Source organism: Neolamprologus brichardi, chromosome 12, assembly GCF_056152115.1.
Source record: "Neolamprologus brichardi isolate AB-2024 chromosome 12, ASM5615211v1, whole genome shotgun sequence".
Taxonomy (NCBI): Eukaryota; Metazoa; Chordata; class Actinopteri; order Cichliformes; family Cichlidae; genus Neolamprologus; species Neolamprologus brichardi.
This window is the reverse complement of record NC_142115.1, coordinates 32298092-32317783: the sequence shown is the minus strand read 5'-3', so window position 1 is coordinate 32317783 and position 19692 is coordinate 32298092. Positions and strand designations below refer to the sequence as shown.

Below are 19692 nucleotides of genomic sequence, written 5' to 3'. Positions count from 1 at the left end.
CACTTTTGCCTCCACTATGACGCCCCTCGTAGCAACATTTAACTTTCAAGGCAGATAAAAAAAGTCTCAGTTTTGAGTGTAATCAGCTCTTAGTTATTCTGACTTCACCATAGCGCCATCTGTTCAACACGACGTCGTGTGCAAACTCATGACCAAGGAATTAATTGTGGAGTTTAGGAATACCGGGAAACCCTTGACCCCTTTGACACTCAAGGGGGTCAACATGGACATTGTGGAGGACTGTAAATATCTCGGAGTACACATAAACAATAAATTTGACCCGGTCAAAAACATCACTGCACTTTACAGGAAGGGCCAGTGTCGTCTCTATTTTCTGAGGCGGCTGAGGTCCTTCAACATCTGTCGGACAATGCTCAGAAATTTCTATGAGTCTGTTGTGGCCAGAGCTATCCTCTATGCTGTTGCATGCTGGGGCAGCAGGTTGAGCATTGCTGATGCCAACAGACTCAATAAATTGATCCGTAAGGCCAGTAATGTTGTGGGTATGGAGCTTGACTCTCTTAAGACGGTGTCAGAGAGGTGAATGTTGTCCAAGATAAAGACAATGTTGGACAATACCTTCCACCCACTCCATGACATGCTGGCTAGCCACAGGAGCACGTTCAGTGAGAGACTGAGATTACCAAAAAGCACCACTGAACCACACAGGAAATCATTCCTGCCTGTGGACATCTCCCTGTACAACTCCTCCATCTAACACACTGTAAACACTGCAATAGTTACATCCTTTTGCACATGCTCCTTCCTGCTTGGTAATGTTGCTGTCTATTTTCTGGATATTTATTATTTGGTGATTTGCATATATTGTGCTATTCCTTATATCTTGACATATTATATTTCTAATCATCTATTCTGTTTTTGTTTTGGGGTTTTTTTGTTTCTGTTTTTCTTATTGTCACTGTACGAGAGCAACTGTAACCCACATCATTTCCCTAAGGATCAATAAAATATTCTGATTCTGATTGATTCTGATGTCACAGGTATTAAAACACATGAGAGAGATGCTGGTTCATCACAACCATAAATATGTTAAAAATGAAGATGTGTTCAGGTACCAGATTTAGTGCTATATGAGGTATTTTAATAGAAGAGGCTGCGAGACAGTGTTTGGATCCACGTTTTTCCATGTTGTCTGCGAATATCAAAAGTGAGGCTCAGTGTTTGTTGTTAAACTTTAACCTTACCTATTCCCTGCAATAAAAAAACCCCACATTTGTTAAAAGTTCTTTTTGTTATAACAGTAAGAATAAGCTTACCTAGTTAAGCCTACAGTGAGTTTTGTAAATTCTGCCTCTGACATATGCGCTCCATACAATAATAATTAAAAAGACTGAAAATAATGAAAAAACCCTAAACTAACTGCAGTAATAAACATAAACTACATGCAGTGTTGTCCTCTTGATTTGAACATGAACTCTGCTGCCTTTCTGTCTTTTAGTTAAAGCATCATTAAACTCTGAACTTCTGCTGTCTTCTATCTCCAGTCTTCACAGGGTGTCTTTCCAAACTCACTCCAGCATTTCTCTTCAGGTGGCTTTTCTACTTTCCTTTTGTCTCTTATTGCTACTTTGGATTTCTTCTGTACAATAATATTAATCCTCTAGTTCCCTGATTTTTCACATTATTGCTTTATTCTCTTGGATGATGCACGTGTTTCTCTAACCTCAAGAAAATGTTAAGGTGTTATCAATAAAATAACAGTTTGTATACAGTAAGAGTTAAACAGTAAGAGTTAAGAGATAAAATTTACTTTGATGTTTATTGACAAATGAAAATGCAGCCAGACTTTGATCTTTTTTATTGACAGAAATAATCCAGGAGATCAATGAAATCAGGTTTCTGACATTTCCATCATATTTGTTCAGCAGGTGAAAAAGACAATGAGACCAAATCCTGATTGTGCTGATGTGATCTGGAATATGAAGTGAGATTTCAGTGAAACACACTGGAACAAACAGCAGCTCCAACTGTACAAATGTTCAACAATTATGAAATAAATGTTTCGGGTCAGTCAGTAGCAAAGAAAACAGTGTCTGTATCTGACAAAGCAATTTACACAGAACTTAGGAACAATCTAAAAAACAAAGAATGAACTTTAGTTTGTATGAATACAACTGAATAAATGTCAGACAGTCAACATTATTCTGCAATGACACATTTTAAAGAAAAACATGGCTGAATTATTATGACAACCTACACAGTTTGGTTTACCTTGCAACATAATGAAGAACATGCTATAAGAAACACATTTAAATGAAGCAAATCACTTAAATGAATCACTGACAGTTAAGTATTAAAAGAAGACATTAGAAGCACAAATTGTCACGATGCTGTTATTAGCTGATATGGATCTAAATAACTGATGAAGGAAAGGAAAGTGACATTTATCAGTGCTTGTTCATCAATGTCTGACACATGGAAGTATGTTCAACTTCGCACTGTTTAAATGTTTAAAAACTGTTTCATGAACACCCAATGAGTTGAAACTGCTAAATATTTGTCAAAAAAGGCAAAAAATCAAACAAAAAAAGAACAAATAAATATAAAGTTTTAAGGACCTTCAAACTGAATTTGCAAGAAAACAAAGCAAAAATTACTTTTATCATTTAATTTTACTGTGTTTTGAAAATGATTTTTAACACATTGTATAAAATGCTTCAGATACTAATCTTTCTTTCTGCAATTTCTCACATAAGAAATAAAAACAGGAGTTGCCTAAATTGAAAAACAAACAACCACAAAACAAGCTGTAACTAAAAGGATGAGACAAGAGAAGAAAAGTTCACAGAGACGTCGTTGCAGTTTTCAGAGAAATCTGACAGATTTTGATATCAGAGGTTTTGGCATCTCCTGCCTTTCCAATGTTTAAACACGGGAAGAGTTTCTCAGTGAAAGTGTCTCTGTGAGTGTAGATGTGAGTCATGTCTTCAGGGTGATAGAAGGACACCTCCCCCCTGTCATAGTCCAGCTGGACTCTGATCCTCTGGAGACTCTTCTTCACTGTCACAGTCTGACCAACACCATTATTGTATTTTCCACTGCCATATCCAAAACACCAGATTTCATATTTTGGTGAAGCATGAAGCTTTCCCTTCCTCTCAACAGACTCTTTAACTAAACCTACACACCAGAGAGGATGGTCTCCCACCTCCACCTCCCAGCTGTGTTTCCCTGAGCTGAAACCCTCAGAACAAAAAACATTGAAATACTTTGTGTTTCTCTCTGGATTATCAGGAAGCTGCTGCTTTGTGTCTCCACGTCTCACACTGGTCAGATCATCAGACAGATAGAGATAGGGGTTTGCAGTGTTTGGGTCCAGAATGACAGGACTGAAGTGGACCTTCTCCTTCATCTTCTCCCACACTCTGAAGGACAGGTTGCCCAGGTGTTTGGCCACATCTATCAGTGCTCCTGAGACCAGCTGTGGATCTGACACTGAGCTCTGGGCTCTGGCTCTGCTCTGAGTGTCTTTATAACTGCTGAGGAATGGCACGCTGTGTTTCTGCAGCTCTTCTTCAACAGCAGAGATGCTGTCTGACAGAGAGGAGATCTGCTCCTCAATCATCTTCATCTCTCTGCTGATACTCCTCCCCTTCTGCTCCTCTTCCTCCCTCAGAGCTGCCAGTCTGGACTCCTCTTCCTCTTTCAGGAACTGCTGGAGCTTCTTGAACTCTGCTCTGATCTGCCTCTCTGTGGACAACAGCTGCTTCTTCATGTGTTCACTCATTTCATTGTATGTTTCCTCCACTTGTTTGTATTTGTTCCTCTTGTCCTGCAGAGACTTTAAGTCAGATTTCAGCTGCTCCTTCAGGTCACTGACTGCTTCTTCTACAGGAACCACTTTGTGACTCTGGTGGAGAGAAAACTCACACACAGGACACACAGCTCTGTCTTCATCCTCACAGTACCAGTAAGGGACGTCTGGATGTTTATCACACACCACCTCCTCCTTTTCTTTTTCTGTCTCAGGTGAGCTCTCACTGTGTCTCTTAGCAAAGGAGTCAGCAAGTTCTTTGAGAGAAACGTTTATAGATGGGTCCTCCCTTGAAGATTTTCTTTTACAAATGGGACAGTTTTTGTTTTTAGTTTGTTCCCAGAATTTCTGCAGGCAGCTTGAACAGAAGCTGTGGCTGCAGCTCAGAGACACAGGATCTCTGAAAGTCTCTGAACACACATGGCAGCTCAAGTAACCTAAAAGCAATTTCTCAGCCATCCCTGATAATTTACAGATTACTTAAAGGACAAGACTCACCAAAATACAGTCCCTTTGACTTTTGAACTAAATTGTATTCGTCCGTACAGATCCCAACCTTTACTGTAATGCGTTCCCGGGTGATCGCCGAAGTGAATCTTTAGGTTTCATTTACTCTGTTATGGGTGGAGCTGATATCAATCACCCTGCCATTTCACTCTGTCACCTTTAGATGGTGCAGTTTCTCACGGTGTTACAGAAATTCTGCATCAGACATGCTGATAGCCTCTCTGTGTCAGTGAAGTTGTGCAGAAATACTGTTCATTCACGCTGCTGTTTTAAAGGCAGGTTACTCGGCAGATCAACGATCTGTGCCAGGGTTAACAAATAGAGACAGACAGACAATTTAGATAATCAGTTAACCTAACTTGCATGTGTTTGAACTCCCTTCCAATCCACTCCGTTCAGTCCAACCTCGCCTCGTATCTGCTCCTCCTGGAATCAGAAAGACAAAGAAGAAAAACAAGCCTACGTAGCCTTGATCATCTAATATTATCCCTCAGCTGATTTTAAGGCCCAGTTCAGGGAATCTTGTTTGGACTTCCTGACCTAGAAAGACTTATTCTAACCATTATCAGTGTATGTGTAAGCATGCAGCAAAAAAGGAACCTCAAGCGATCTACATCCACGTCAATATTTCAGCACAGGCATAGCGCCGGACGAAGCTTATGGCCCTCAAAACACAGAGAGCCAACTCATTCATGAGCACGTTTGCATTGTGTATAAATAGAATAATTAAAACAGCTTAATCAAATAATTTAAATAAAAGATTTTCAACCCTAACAGGTGACAGGACTCACCACTGCATCACTGTTCACTAGGATTAATCTGAAAATGTTCTAAACAACATGCAGTGGTAGGTAAACTGGTAAAGTGTGAGGTGGCATGATTTGTTTTTTCCAAACCAGCATTTTATCCAAACAAAGGTGAAAGATGCACCAGTTACCAGTTTAATATCTTATTCTCTGTTCTGAGAATATACCAAACAACCAAGACTGAAACCGATCAGATAATTTTTAGAGACTTTATTCCACCTAAACGCTTTTTCTCAGTTTATAGTGTGTTTGGTTTTCCTGTTCATTAGAAATCATTAATAAGAAAAGAACATTTGTTACCTTATAGCTCTTAGTATGTACTTTGTGTCATCGGCTTCATTAAGGTGGCAGTTACTTTTTTCAGGGTGAGCAGCTTTGTTGTATCACACTCATGTTTCATTCCATAAAAATGTTTGTCTAGTTCAGCCTGTTCTAATACTGCGAGGTAAAAGGTTACCTGAAGGCATTTCTGCATGCTAATGCTAAACAAACATGACCTGAACACAATGTTGTAAAGTGTATGTAATTATTTTAAACACAGCATGAAATAATAATAATCCTTCTCTTCCTCCTTTTCTTTTAGTGACTCAAGTGGGCTCTCACTGTGTCTCTTAGCAAAGGAGTCAGCAAGTTCTTTGAGAGAAACGTTTATCGATTGTTCATCCTTTAAACATTTTCTTTTACAAATGGGACAGTTTTTGTTTGTAATTTGTTCCCAGAATTTCTGCAGGCAGCTTGAACAGAAGCTGTGGCTGCAGCTCAGAGACACAGGATCTCTGAAAGTCTCTGAACACACATGGCAGTTCAGGATATTTTCAACAATTGCAGGTTTCTCAGTCATTTCCACTGATTTTCAGATATTTTAGTTTAGTTTATAGGTGAACTCACCAAAACAAAGTCCTTTTCAGTTATAATCCACTCACTGTCAGTTTGTCGGTTCAGATCCCAGCATACAAACGTATCTGCGTTGTGATAAAGAAGTAAGTTTTATTTTCTCTGTAATGGGTGGAACTGATAGTAATGAACCTATCATTTGACTCAGTCCCCACTAGATGTTGCCATTTCTTTGTTATAGATGTCAAAGGAACATTCCATGCTAAAGAAGAACCATGTGAAATTGAGGTGAAATTTTAAGTGTGACTATATAAATTATGCTGCGATTTTGGCTAAACTGATATATATTCAATCATTTTTAGCTCCTATTCTCAGAGGTCCATTGTTTTTCTGTTAATTGCTTGTAAACCCGAAAAAAAAACCCAACTAACAAAAATCCTATGAATTACATTTTCTTTTCTATGCATAATGTGTCTCTGTTGTAAAAATATATTTAAAATATAACATTGAATTTAATCGTGTAATGTAATGGTAAATGGCCTGTATTTGTATAGTGCTTTACTAGTCCCTAAGGACCCCAAAGCACTTTACACAACCAGTCATCCACACATTCACACACTGGTGATGGCATAACTGGTGGTGTAAGAAAAAAAAGCATCAGCATCATAAAATCCTAGTAAATCACAGCATTCACCACCTCTTTGACAGATTTGTGACATCAGAGGTTTTCACATCACTAACCTGAGTTCTTCTACTCTTTTTTTCAGCTTCAGATGGTCACCGTCTGTAAGACCTACTTTATCAGAGGCACTTCAACGAGTGAATGAGCTTCAGCAAGGGTGCAGTTACTCAAAGGGATGGTGAGTCTTTGTGTCAGTGAGTCATCTACTAATTAGAGAGTCAGCAGTTCAATCCTGTCTCCTCCTCCTGCAAGATACTGAACCCTGATTTTACCCTGATGACTGTGTGTGCATGTTAGGATAAAAGTGCACAGGCATAGAGTGTGAATGGGTAAGTGAGGCTTCTAGTAAAATGTACTTAAAATGTGCAAATATAATACAAAAGTACCATGTAAGTACCAGTCCATTTACAAAATAAAGCACAATCACACACTGGTGGCAGATTGGTGGTTCTAATGTAACTACACAATAACTTAAGTGTCAAATCAAACAGACAATCCAGTCAGAGACATCAGCAGTTCATCAGTGTAAAGAAGAACCAGTTTCCATTCAGATTATTGATCAGGGCTGCACAGTTAGGACTGAAATGGCACTGATGTCATTTAACATAATAAATCAGGAATCTACATGATTGATTGTGCAGCCCTTCATTCGTGTAGCGGTATGTATAAGTCTCTATTGTAGCCCTGTGATGTTTGGCAGATATTACCCAAAATCTGTGGCTGTAACTGCAGCCATCACAATAGGAAACAATCATCTGCAACCATGCAGCTGCACTGCTTTTTAAAGTTGAGCTGCATGTGAGGATAAAAAGAACAGACACAGAAACCACATCCTGAAGAATAAACAATAAATGGACCTTCCCATAGAGATTAATATAATTCTATTCTATTCTATTCTATTCTATTCTATTCTACATCACTGACCTGCATGTAAAAGAAAGATGTGTCCAGGAGAGAAGCCAGCACCACTGAGTCAGATCAAAAATGATCACAATCAAATTATCCCCCCATCCCTTAAACTTATGTCCTGTTTCTACACAGACTGATCTGCTGCTCAGTGTCCATCGCTCCCTCCTTTTAAATCCTGTTTATCAGTTTGAATTCAGATGTGTCAGTGAACACAATCTAAATAAATCTAAATAAAACCAGGTTGAAGGCTTTTTCTAAAAATGTAAATAATTAATTATTGTCTGAAAGTAATAGTGACATGAAGGGTATATGGATTCCAAAGAGCTGGAGTGGGGAACCTTTTTTCTTTGCCAAGGTCTTTAATCTTGAAAACTGCATGACACACTGGCAGACAGAAAAGACCATTCGGTGAAAGTATCAATTCTGGGGATCTGGAACCTCAAACACCGGTTATTCTTTGTGTATCTCCTGTGTTTTTCACGACTGGTTTGTACACACGTACAGAAAGATATTACTATGACATCCACTTCAAATTGGCCTACACAATGATGCTATGATACATGATATTGAGACACACAATTCTAATCTGATATGACATTCTTAGCAAATTTAAAGCAAACAGAACAAAGCAAAAATTTATTCAATTTGATATTTTTTATTATTAATTTTTATTTACTTTTGTTTAGTGGTTTGGTGCTGTTTCTCAACTCAAAATGTCCTGTTGTAATTGGACATTTTGAGTTAAGAAACCTCCGTCAGAACCAGGCTCTGGGATGGGGTGGCCATCTGCCTCGGCCAGTTGGTGATGAGGGAAGGAAGTTGGGAAGAGAAGAGTGGTTATTTTTTAACCACTCTGGTTTTAAAATTAAATTTAGATTGCCCAATGTAAATGCATATTTTAAGTCAGTTTCAGAGTTTTGTCACATGCACATTTCAGTTCAATTTTTGCGTGCACATGAGAAAGCCCTGAGGATGACATTTTGGCTCTTCAGTTTGGCGTGTGTTTTGAAGGTTTTGACGATTACTTCGTCAACCACTGGGTTGTTTGACTTCATTAAGAAGACTGGAGAAGGCCACCTGTCATGGAGTTCGTTGTACACCGTCAGGCTGAGCTGTTCAATGTTCTCTAAGGACATTTTGTAGGATTTGGACAAGATTTTGTTCCAGATCTTATTGGAAAGCCTCTGCATAATGAAATCTGATGTTCCTGGATGCCATGTCGCTGTCTCATTTTCTCGGCTCATAGCGTGCATTACCAGATCTTTAGTGAAATTTTTCACCACTTCTTTGTACTCTTCCCTGTTTTTAGAGACACTGAGTACTCGTCTTGGTAAAGCCAACAGGTGTTTGGTGAAGGTTGGGACTGTGATATTATCAAGTTGTTCCCTCAGATTAAAAATCAGATACTTTTCCTTGCAGTTGTGTGTTTGGCACAGATCCTTGAGAATGGCCTTGTGTATCTTTTTCAGCCTTTTTGGGGATAGGTCCAAATGTTTCAGCTCAATTTCAGGCCAGATTCTCTCAATCAGGCGATTGCTGATGCAGTCAGGAGTCAGGCGCTCTGTGAAGAGCTTGTATTTAGAAGAGACTTTTTCTATGGCCTGTGAAACCTCCAACTGAATAACTCTGTGGACACACAACTTTTCCCCCATGTTCAGTGTTTTTGTGTTGACTCCGCTCTTCTCAGCGCTCCGATTCACCTCCTGCATTTCTAATGAGGAGGACTCTGGGGTTGCCGTGTCTTCTATCTCTGTCTTAGCCTCCGCTAATTCTTTTCTCTGCGTGTCCAGTTTGTTCTGCATTTCTTGTGTGTCCTTCATCAGTTTCTGATCTTCCAGGACTTTCTCTTTTTCGTCCTCCAGATTTTCTGTCTGTGTTTTCTGATTCCACTGAGTTTCTTTCAGAGGGGCCTCGTGTTTCTGAAGCTTTGCGAGCTCGGCAGACAGACTGTCCTTCTCCTGTTTCAGGATCAGGATTTCACTGTCCCTCTGCCTGAGCTGCTCTTTCAGACGGTTCATCTCAAGGTCAAAGATGCTGGTCTTTTCCTGATCTGAACAAGTCTGTTCCTCTTTTTCTTCTCCAGCTTGGATCCCATATTGTTCCAGCTTGGTACGCATCAGTGAAATTTGGGCCAACAGCTGTTTGACTTGCTGTCTGGCTGTCTTTGAATCCTCTTTTAAAAGTTGATTTTCCGACAGAGTGTTTCGAAAGGCTTTCCTAACCTGAGTAAGTTTGTCCAGAACACTTTTTGGCAGAGTGCACATAATTTTTTCTTCCTTGCCTTTCTGAAGCTGTGCAAGCTCGGCAGACAGACTGTCCTTGTCCTGTTTGAGGATCAGGATTTCGCTGTCCCTCTGCTGAAGCTGCTCTTCCAGACGGTTCATCTCAAGGTCAAAGATGCTGGTCTTTTCCTGATCTGAACAAGCCTGAGCCCCTTTTTCGTTAGTGGTGCTCCTCATTTGCACTTTGCGTGACACTGACTCATCAGTGAGTTCTCCAGCTTGGATCTCATATTGGTCCAGCTTGGCACGCATCAGTGAAATTTGGGCCATCAGCTGTTTGATTTGCTGTCTAGCTTCCTTTGTATCCTCTTTAAGAAGCTGATTTTCAGACAGAGTGTTTTGGAAGGCTTTCCTAACCTTAATGAGGTCATCCAGTGTACTTTTTGGCAGAGTGCACATAAATTGTGGTTTTCCTTTCTGGTTGCTCATTTTTGACATTTAAAATAAAGCTGCGGTGTTACAATAAATCCGATATTCAGATTTGACTGAGGGTAGCAGAACAAAAGTTCATCTAGTGAATCGCTCGTGACTGTAGGTAAGAAACGTGCTTGTCTAGTGTGCAGTTTCAGCTGGCTGTTTAAGGACTTGAGTTGACTGTGACGTCATGGCCTGATTCTCTTGCCTTTCATGTTTGAAACAGGCCCCTCCCACAATAACGTTCCCTATTGGTTAATTGACGATAGGTCCCGCCCACAAAGAACAGGCTGTCAGATTTTCTGACGTCATGGCCCCATTCTCTTGGCTTTCATGTTTGAAACAGGCCCCGCCCTCCACAACGTTCCATATTGGCTCATTGAAAATAGATTCCGCCCACAAAGAACAGGCTGCCAGAGTTTTAAAATTAAATTCATATTTAGAAATAATAAAAAAGAAATTATTTAAAAATATATTCATCTAAATTTATTATGATTCATCCCTCTTCATTTACCCGAAAACCATTTTCACCACTTACTCAAAAGCCCTTCTCTGTGGTAGAAAACCTTTATTTTCCACGCTCATTTCACTTCCATCCGCCTCTATCACGTCTTTTTGCCCACTCCGAGATTATTGCCTGTGCCCCTGTTGCTTACTCATAATAAGGTAGGAAGGAGAGTATTTCAAACCAGCAGGTGACCTGATCTATTAATGTTTTCGACACACAGTTTACTTCTAACTGCGCAATTTTTAACAATGAAAAAATGATATCTTCATTTTCTTTGTTATATATTGAAATAAGCTGAACTCTCTTCTGTTTAGAAAACAATGCAAAATTTTAAATCAACCTTAAAACCAACCACATTGATAAAAGCTATTTGCTGTTTTAATAACGTTTAATTGCCACTGTATGAGCTTATCTTGTGTTGCATCCTTAAGAGAGAGACCTGCAGCTGCCTCCTTCCTTTGGCTCCTTGTTTGTCTTTATCTGAGCATCACTTTTGCCTCCACTATGAAGCCCCTCGTAGCAACATTTAACTTTCAAGGCAGATAAAAATGTTTCAGTTTTGAGTGTAATCAGCTCTAGTTATTCTGACCTCACCATAGCGCCATCTGTTCAACACGACGTCTGTGTGCAGACTCATGACCAAGGAATTAATTGTGGATTTTAGGAATACCGGGAAACCCTTGACCCCTTTGACACTCAAGGGGGTCAACGTGGACATTGTGGAGCACTATAAATATCTCGGAGTACACAAACAATAAATTTGACCCGGTCAAAAACACCACTGCACATTACAGGAAGGGCCAGTCTTGTCTCTATTTTCTGAGGCGGCTGAGGTCCTTCAACATCTGTCGGACAATGCTCAGAACTTTCTATGAGTCTGTTGTGGCCAGAGCTATCCTCTATGCTGTTGCATGCTGGGGGAGCAGATTGAGGGTTGCTGATGACAACAGACTCAATAAACTGATCCACAAGGCCAGTAATGTTGTGGGTATGGAGCTTGACTCTCTTAAGGCGGTGTCAGAGAGGTGAATGTTGTCCAAGATAAAGACAGTGTTGGACAATACCTTCCACCCACTCCATGACATGCTGGCTAGCCACAGGAGCACGTTCAGTGAGAGACTGAGATTACCAAAAAGCGCCACTGAACGACACAGGAAATCATTCCTGCCTGTGTCCATCTCCCTGTACAACTCCTCCATCTAACACACTGTAAACACTGCAATAGTTACATCCTTTTGCACATGCTCCTTCCTGCTTGGTAATGTTGCTGTCTATTTTCTGGATATTTATTTATAATCGCATCTGTCAACCCTGGATATTTATTATTTGGTGATTTGTATATATTGTGCTATTCCTTATATCTTGACATATTGTATTTCTAATCATCTATTCTGTTTCTGTTTTTCTTATTGTCACTGTACAAGAGCAACTGTAACCCACATCATTTCCCTAGGGATCAATAAAATATTCTGATTCTGATTGATTCTGATGTCACAGGTATTAAAACACATGAGAGAGATGCTGGTTCATCACAGCCATAAATATGTTAAAAATGAAGATGTGTTCAGGTACCAGATTTAGTGCTATATGAGGTATTTTAATAGAAGAGGCTGCGAGACAATGTTTGGATCCATGTTTTTCCATGTTGTCTGCAAACATCAAAAGTGAGGCTCAGTGTTTGTTGTTAAACTTTAACCTTACCTATTCCCTGCAATAAAAAAAACACATTTGTTAAAAGTTCTTTTTGTTATAACAGTAAGAATAAGCTTACCTAGTTAAACCTACAGTGAGTTTTGTAAATCGTGCCTCTGACATATGCGCTCCATACAATAATAATTAAAAAGACTGAAACTAATGAAAAAACCCTAAACTAACTGCAGTAATAAACATAAACTACATGCAGTGTTGTCCTCTTGATTTGAACATGAACTCTGCTGCCTTTCTGTCTTTTAGTTAAAGCATCATTAAACTCTGAACTTCTGCTGTCTTCTATCTCCAGTCTTCACAGGGTGTCTTTCCAAACTCACTCCAGCATTTCTCTTCAGGTGGCTTTTTCTACTTTCCCTTTGTCTCTTATTGCTACTTTGGATTTCTTCTGTATAATAATATTAATCCTCTAGTTCCCTGATTTTTCACATTATTGCTTTATTCTCTTGGGTGATGCATGTGTTTCTCTAACCTCAAGAAAATGTTAAGGTGTTATCAATAAAATGACAGTTTGTATACAGTAAGAGTTGAACAATAAGAGTTAAGAGATAAAATTTCCTTTGATGTTTATTGACAAATCAAAATGCAGCCAGACTTTGATCTTTTTTTATTGACAGAAATAATCCAGGAGATCAATGAAATCAGGTTTCTGACATTTCCATCATATTTGTTCAGCAGGTGAAAAAGACAATGAGACCAAATCCTGATTGTGCTGATGTGATCTGGAATATGAAGTGAGAGTTCACAGAAACACACTGGAACAAACAGCAGCTCCAACTGTACAAATGTTCAACAATTATGAAATAAATGTTTCAGGTCAGTAAGTAGCAAAGAAAACAGTATCTGTATCTGACAAAGCAATTTACACAGAACTTAGGAACAATCTAAAAAACAAAGAATGAACTTTAGTTTGTATGAATACAACTGAATAAATGTCAGACAGTCAACATTATTCTGCAATGACACATTTTAAAGAAAAACATGGCTGAATTATTATGACAACCTACACAGTTTGTTTTATTTTGCAACATAATGGAGAACATGCTATAAGAAACACATTTAAATGAAGCAAATCACTTAAATGAATCACTGACAGTTAAGTATTAAAAGCAGACATTAGAAGCACAAACTGTCGATGCTGTTATTAGCTGATATGGATCTAAATAACTGATGAAGGTAAAGAAAGTGACATTTATCAGAGCTTGTTTATCAATGTCACGTCTATTTTATACTGACTAAATGTTTAAAAACAGTTTCATGAACACTTAATGACTTTAAACATCTTCAAACTGAATTTGCAACAAAACAAAAAATATTACATTTATGATTTTGTTTTACTCTGTGTTTTGAAAATAATTTGTATCTTATTGTATAAAAAGCTTCAGGTGCTAAATTTTTCTTTCTGAAATTTCTCTCATAAAAAATAACAACAGGAGTTGCTGAAATTGAAAAACAAACAACCACAAAACAAGCTGTAACAAACAACGAGAAAGCTTGAAACAAGAGAAAAGAAAAAAAGTTCACAGAGACCTCGTTGCAGTTTTCAAAGAAATCTCAGTTTGACATATTTTGATATCAGAGGTTTTGGCGTCTCCTGCCTCTCCAATGTTAAAAAATGGGAAGAGTTTCTCAGTGAAAGTGTTTCTGTGAGTGTAGATGTGAGTCATGTCTTCAGGGTCATAGAAGGACACCTCCCCCCTGTCATAGTCCAGCTGGACTCTGATCCTCTGGAGACTCTTCTTCACTGTCACAGTCTGACCAACACCATTAGTGTATTTTGCACTGTGATGCAATAAACACCAGCGTCCACATGTTGGTGAAAGAGATGGCTCATTTTTGTCAACTGACTCTTTAGCTAAACCCACACCCCAGGCAGGATGGTCTCCCACCTCCACCTCCCAGCTGTGTTTCCCTGAGCTGAAGCCCTCAGAGCCAAAAAGAATATGATACTGAGTGTTTCTCTCTGGATTATCAGGAATATGTTGCTTTGTGTTTCGACGTCTCACACTGGTCAGATCATCAGACAGATAGAGACGGGGGTGTGCAGTGTTTGGGTCCAGAATGACAGGACTGAAGTGGACCTTCTCCTTCATCTTCTCCCACACTCTGAAGGACAGGTTGCCCAGGTGTTTGGCCACATCTATCAGTGCTCCTGAGACCAGCTGTGGATCTGACACTGAGCTCTGGGCTCTGGCTCTGCTCTGAGTGTCTTTATAACTGCTGAGGAATGGCACGCTGTGTTTCTGCAGCTCTTCTTCAACAGCAGAGATGCTGTCTGACAGAGAGGAGATCTGCTCCTCAATCATCTTCATCTCTCTGCTGATACTCCTCCCCTTCTGCTCCTCTTCCTCCCTCAGAGCTGCCAGTCTGGACTCCTCTTCCTCTTTCAGGAACTGCTGGAGCTTGTTGAACTCTGCTCTGATCTGCCTCTCTGTGGACAACAGTTGCTTCTTCATGTGTTCCCTCATTTCATTGTATGTTTCCTCCACTTGTTTGTATTTGTTCCTCTTGTCCTGCAGAGACTTTAAGTCAGATTTCAGCTGCTCCTTCAGGTCACTGACTGCTTCTTCTACAGGAACCACTTTGTGACTCTGGTGGAGAGAAAACTCACACACAGGACACACAGCTCTGTCTTCATCCTCACAGTACCAGTAAGGGACGTCTGGATGTTTATCACACACCACCTCCTCCTTCTCTTTTTCTGTCTCAGGTGAGCTCTCACTGTGTCTCTTAGCAAAGGAGTCAGCAAGTTCTTTGAGAGAAAAATTTACCAATATTTGATTCTTTGAAGATTTTCTTTTACAAATGGGACAGTTTTTGTTTTTAGTTTGTTCCCAGAATTTCTGCAGGCAGCTTGAACAGAAGCTGTGGCTGCAGCTCAGAGACACAGGATCTCTGAAAGTCTCTGAACACACATGACAGCTCAGGAAATTTTCAACAAGTCCGAATTTCTCAGCCATTTGATCTTTAAGTATTTTTAACTCACCAAATTAGTGTCTCTTAAACTTTCTGATAAAAATCCTCCAAACGTGTGTTCTTAGCAGAGATCTGACTCCCTGTAATGGCGTCTCAGCTCAGTTTAAAAGTGTCGAAATTTACTTTCATTTTCACGAATCACAGTCACGTGGCAAACGGAAGTTTGCATATAATATTTGTATTCGCTAGAGGGCGCTGTCACAGTAATTCAGACAGTTTCCAGGTTGTTCTTCACAAACAGATATTTCAATAAGGAGAAGGAACTGAAGATGATTTATTATATAAGAATTCAGCTATGCTATGTTGTGATTAGACTACGACGGCCCGTCAGGATGAAAGCAGGATGAAATCCCAGCTGTGACAGGAACCAGGGCCGGTGTCTTTTGTCCTCTGTGTGCTGCTGTGATGAAATGAGTCATGCTAGATACGTTTATAAAAATGTACACAATTGAAACTGATGAGTCTAATGTGTTGTTAGAGGGAGAATTCACTAACTTTGAAGCAGAGTTGAGTTCAGACATTTAGCATGAACCAAACTGCTCTGGTGAGTTTGTATTGATGCACATTCATTTTAGTGCTGTGCCTTGTTATACCTCAGCAACATGTTAGAATAACTGCTGTGATGTTTATAGTCAAAGGAAGAAGCTATGGTGCAGACCCTTAGTACCATCATCACTATTCTGCCCCTTATCTGGTTACATAAACAAATTTAAAAAATATGAATAAATTATAAAAAGTGTCACAAAGACTATGGCTCAGGGCAGACTGACTAAACAAATACTTTGTTTGCTTCTCCAACATGTCAGCAGGTCTGTGCTCAGGACTGAAAAACAAGATTTAGTCTGCAAAGAGGAGAAATAAAGTTTTATTAGTTTTTAATTAATAATCTACCTTCTTGCTCTCTTAATAATCTTACTGACTTTAAATTTCCAAACGCATAACAAATGATGTATTTAGAGCCAAAGTTTATGGAAATACTAAAGAAAAAAAAGTTTTGTGTATTTGCAGTTTTTAGAGATGAACTGAGAAAAATGTTTTTGCTTTACTTATTGAGTAACGGCATAACTAACATGTAATGAGTCATATATAATAAAAATGTGAGAAAGTGGAAATAAAATGTTGGAAAAATATTTTTACCAGAGAAAAAAATATGAACTTTGTCTTGTGAGTAAATATAATATACAAATAAATACCAATATTATAAAGTTGGACCTTCATCAAACATCTCTGCAGCTTTAAATTTACTGTTAAACAACATAAGTTAGAGTTTATAAAGATGCAGATCAGGTGTAAGAATGTAAACTTTATTGATGATTACATTTGATTTCTGCCTGCTAATGTTTCACACTGAGGATCAGACCAAAGTGAGAATCAGTGACTCCATCAAAACAAACTGCACAAGTCTTCTCTGATATGCAGTTTAAGAGAGTTGAGGTTAAATGTGAATGCAGGTCCCTATAATAAAAATAAACATTTTAAATGTAGTTGCTTAAAATAAACTGAATTTTATAAAATCTGATTATGATTATTTCAAGAAAACAGCTTCAGCACAACAAGAATATTTACAAACCAACAGAAGCAAATAATCTTTTATTCTAAGGAGTCAGTTAAATATAAAAAGAACAATGAAAGTGAGTTTCCATGTTAAATAAAACTAAACTAATGACTGAATGTGTCTAAAAAGCTGATTTTCAGTCAAACACAACAACAACAGAATCACTGAATTTGATTTATTTCACTTCACAGACACATTTTGTGATTTTCAATAATGAAAGAAACCAGTTAAAGAATAACATTGAAGTTTCAAAATCAAATTTAAAACCTGATTATAAATCATCAGAAGATCCAGAAATCATTCAAACGTTAAGCGACGTCTGCTGCTGATTGCAGTTAAAAATAACAGAAGAAAGACGATTTTTAATCCAATCAATCTTAGTTACACTGATGAGACAGTTTCAGAACTTAGAAGTCGTTTCTTTGAATTTGGAAAACTTTAAAGTAGATGTGTTACTATAAAATGTTATTTAACCCTTTAAAGCCGGTCGGACCGGGCACGCTCTGTTTTGCATGACTATTTTTAAATCCCAGTAGCACTGCAACCATAGCTTAATAATTTTTTTTGCATATGAAACCGGAGGAGTTGTACTTACATCTTATGCCATCAGCTTGTCCTAAGTCACAGTTTCCTTCCACATAAAGCTTTGCAAATACTGCATAAAAAGCACTTGCAGCAATAACATAATATTCCAGAAACAGGCTTTGCTGATCCGATCAGCTGTTCGAAACACTGCCTATCACATGTCCGCCACGACCCGCCAGTGACGTCATTTTGCGGAAATGTAGTTTTTTTGTTTTTTTTTTACCATCGGAGACTTATGAGCCTATACTAAAAAGTTAAAAGTTATGTTTGACTTTATTGATTGATTGATTGATTGATTGATTGAATCTTCATTTTGAACATGTTAAAAAAGTACAACAACATAGAATTAAAAGAGACAAATAAACAAAGCAAAACAAAAAGAAAACGAGCAACCACAACTACAAATATCTTTTATGTTCAAAAAGGAGCAGGAAGAAGCATGAGCTTATTTAATCCCACCCCTTTTCCACTATCTAGTAATTTATAGACTACCGAAATACCTCCTTGCAATCACATTATGTGTCATGTGTATTTTTTTTTTTATTATTATTTATTTATTTTATTTTATTTTTTTATTTTTTATTTTTAATATATATACATATATGTTTCTATCTATCCATACATACGTATTTACACATACGCACATATACACATTTTCAATAACCCCATTAACACCTCAAAGGATACACAACCTACAAATATATATATACCCATACCAACATACCCGTGCACCCGCACACACATGAAAATATTAGACAAGAACACCCTATCAAATCTCTACCTCCTCCCTGTACCCTATAAAAACCATCTCCTTAAACCGCTTTTTAAACTGTGCCATGCTCGGACATTGCTTTATATCTTTACTTAGTCTGTTCCACAGCTTCACTCCACACACAGAGATGCAAAAACTTTTTAATGTTGTACGGATACGAGGATGTTTTAAATTTAATTCCCCCCTCAAATTGTATCCCCGTTCCCTTTTAGAAAACATTTTTAGAATATTGTCAGGAAGCAGGTTATTTATTGCTTTATATATAATTTGTGCAGTGAGAAAATGAACCAGATCTGTGGATTTGAGAATTTTTGATTTTAAGAATAGTGGATTTGTATGATCTCTGTAACCGGTTTTATGGATTATCCTTATGGCCCTTTTTTGTAATATAAAGATTGATGATAGCGAACATTTGTAAGTATTGCCCCACACCTCTGCACAGTAATTAAAATACGGTGCAATCAGGGAACAATAGAGAATGTGGAGTGATTTGTGGTCCAGAATGTGTTTTACTTTACTCAAGATTGAGACACTTCTTGAAATTTTGTTATGTATATGATTTATATGAGACTTCCAGTTTAATTTATCATCTATAATCACACCAAGAAACTTATGTTCAAGTACTCTTTCAATTTCCACACCATCTATATGAATCTGCACTTGTGCATTTCTAAGGGAATTCCCAAATAAGATTATTTTAGTTTTACTTAGATTTAGCGATAGTTTGTTCCTGTTAAACCATTTTTTAATTTTGCACATTTCTGATGTAATTGTATCCAGCAGCTCCTTTAGGTTCCCCCCAGAACAAAAAATATTTGTGTCATCTGCAAATAATACTAATTTTAATATATCAGATGCCTTACAAATATCATTTATATAAATAATAAATAATTTTGGACCCAGTACAGAGCCTTGTGGAACACCACAAGCAATGTCCAAGCATGATGAGGAATGGACACCCAGCTTCACAAATTGTTTCCTGTCACTTAAATAATTTTTCACCCATTGCAGTACAACCCCCCTAATCCCGTACTGTTCCAGTTTATTAATTAATATATCATGATTGATTGTGTCGAATGCTTTCTTGAGATCCAGAAATACTCCAGCTGCATACTGTTTCTGATCTATAGCATTCGTAATCTCCTCAATTGATTCGATTAATGCCAGAGATGTTGATCTTTTTGATCTGAATCCATATTGACTGTCAGAGAGTAATTTATATTTATCTAAGAATTTGTCTAATCGTTTATTAAACAGGTTTTCTAGGATTTTGGAGAATTGTGGTAGTAAAGAAACAGGCCTGTAATTTGTGAAGTGGCGTCTATCCCCAGTTTTATACAGCGGCACAACTTTAGCTATTTTCATTTTGTTTGGCACTTT

At 38.1% G+C, this 19692-nt stretch overlaps 3 protein-coding genes across 3 annotated transcripts; all 3 read right to left on the bottom strand.

The window, feature by feature from the left end:
- Positions 1 to 2803: 2803 nt before the first annotated feature.
- LOC148100309 (nuclear factor 7, brain-like) lies at positions 2804 to 4505 on the bottom strand. Its single transcript, XM_087849376.1, has one exon. It carries the CDS (start codon positions 4232 to 4234, stop codon positions 2804 to 2806), a length of 1431 nt encoding a protein of 476 aa, XP_087705502.1. The 5' UTR covers positions 4235 to 4505.
- Positions 4506 to 8194: 3689 nt separating this feature from the next.
- On the bottom strand, positions 8195 to 10398 carry LOC148100308 (uncharacterized). The gene has a single exon (XM_087849354.1). It carries the CDS (start codon positions 10231 to 10233, stop codon positions 8452 to 8454), a length of 1782 nt encoding a protein of 593 aa, XP_087705480.1. The 5' UTR covers positions 10234 to 10398; the 3' UTR covers positions 8195 to 8451.
- Positions 10399 to 13944: 3546 nt separating this feature from the next.
- LOC148100307 (nuclear factor 7, ovary-like) lies at positions 13945 to 15384 on the bottom strand. Its single transcript, XM_087849374.1, has one exon. It carries the CDS (start codon positions 15382 to 15384, stop codon positions 13945 to 13947), a length of 1440 nt encoding a protein of 479 aa, XP_087705500.1.
- Positions 15385 to 19692: the final 4308 nt, after the last annotated feature.

Coding starts and splice junctions, on each gene's coding strand:
- LOC148100309 (XM_087849376.1), bottom strand. CDS start 4,234: ATGGCTGAGAAATTGCTTTTAGGTTACTTGAGCTGCCATGTGTGTTCA.
- LOC148100308 (XM_087849354.1), bottom strand. CDS start 10,233: ATGTCAAAAATGAGCAACCAGAAAGGAAAACCACAATTTATGTGCACT.
- LOC148100307 (XM_087849374.1), bottom strand. CDS start 15,384: ATGGCTGAGAAATTCGGACTTGTTGAAAATTTCCTGAGCTGTCATGTG.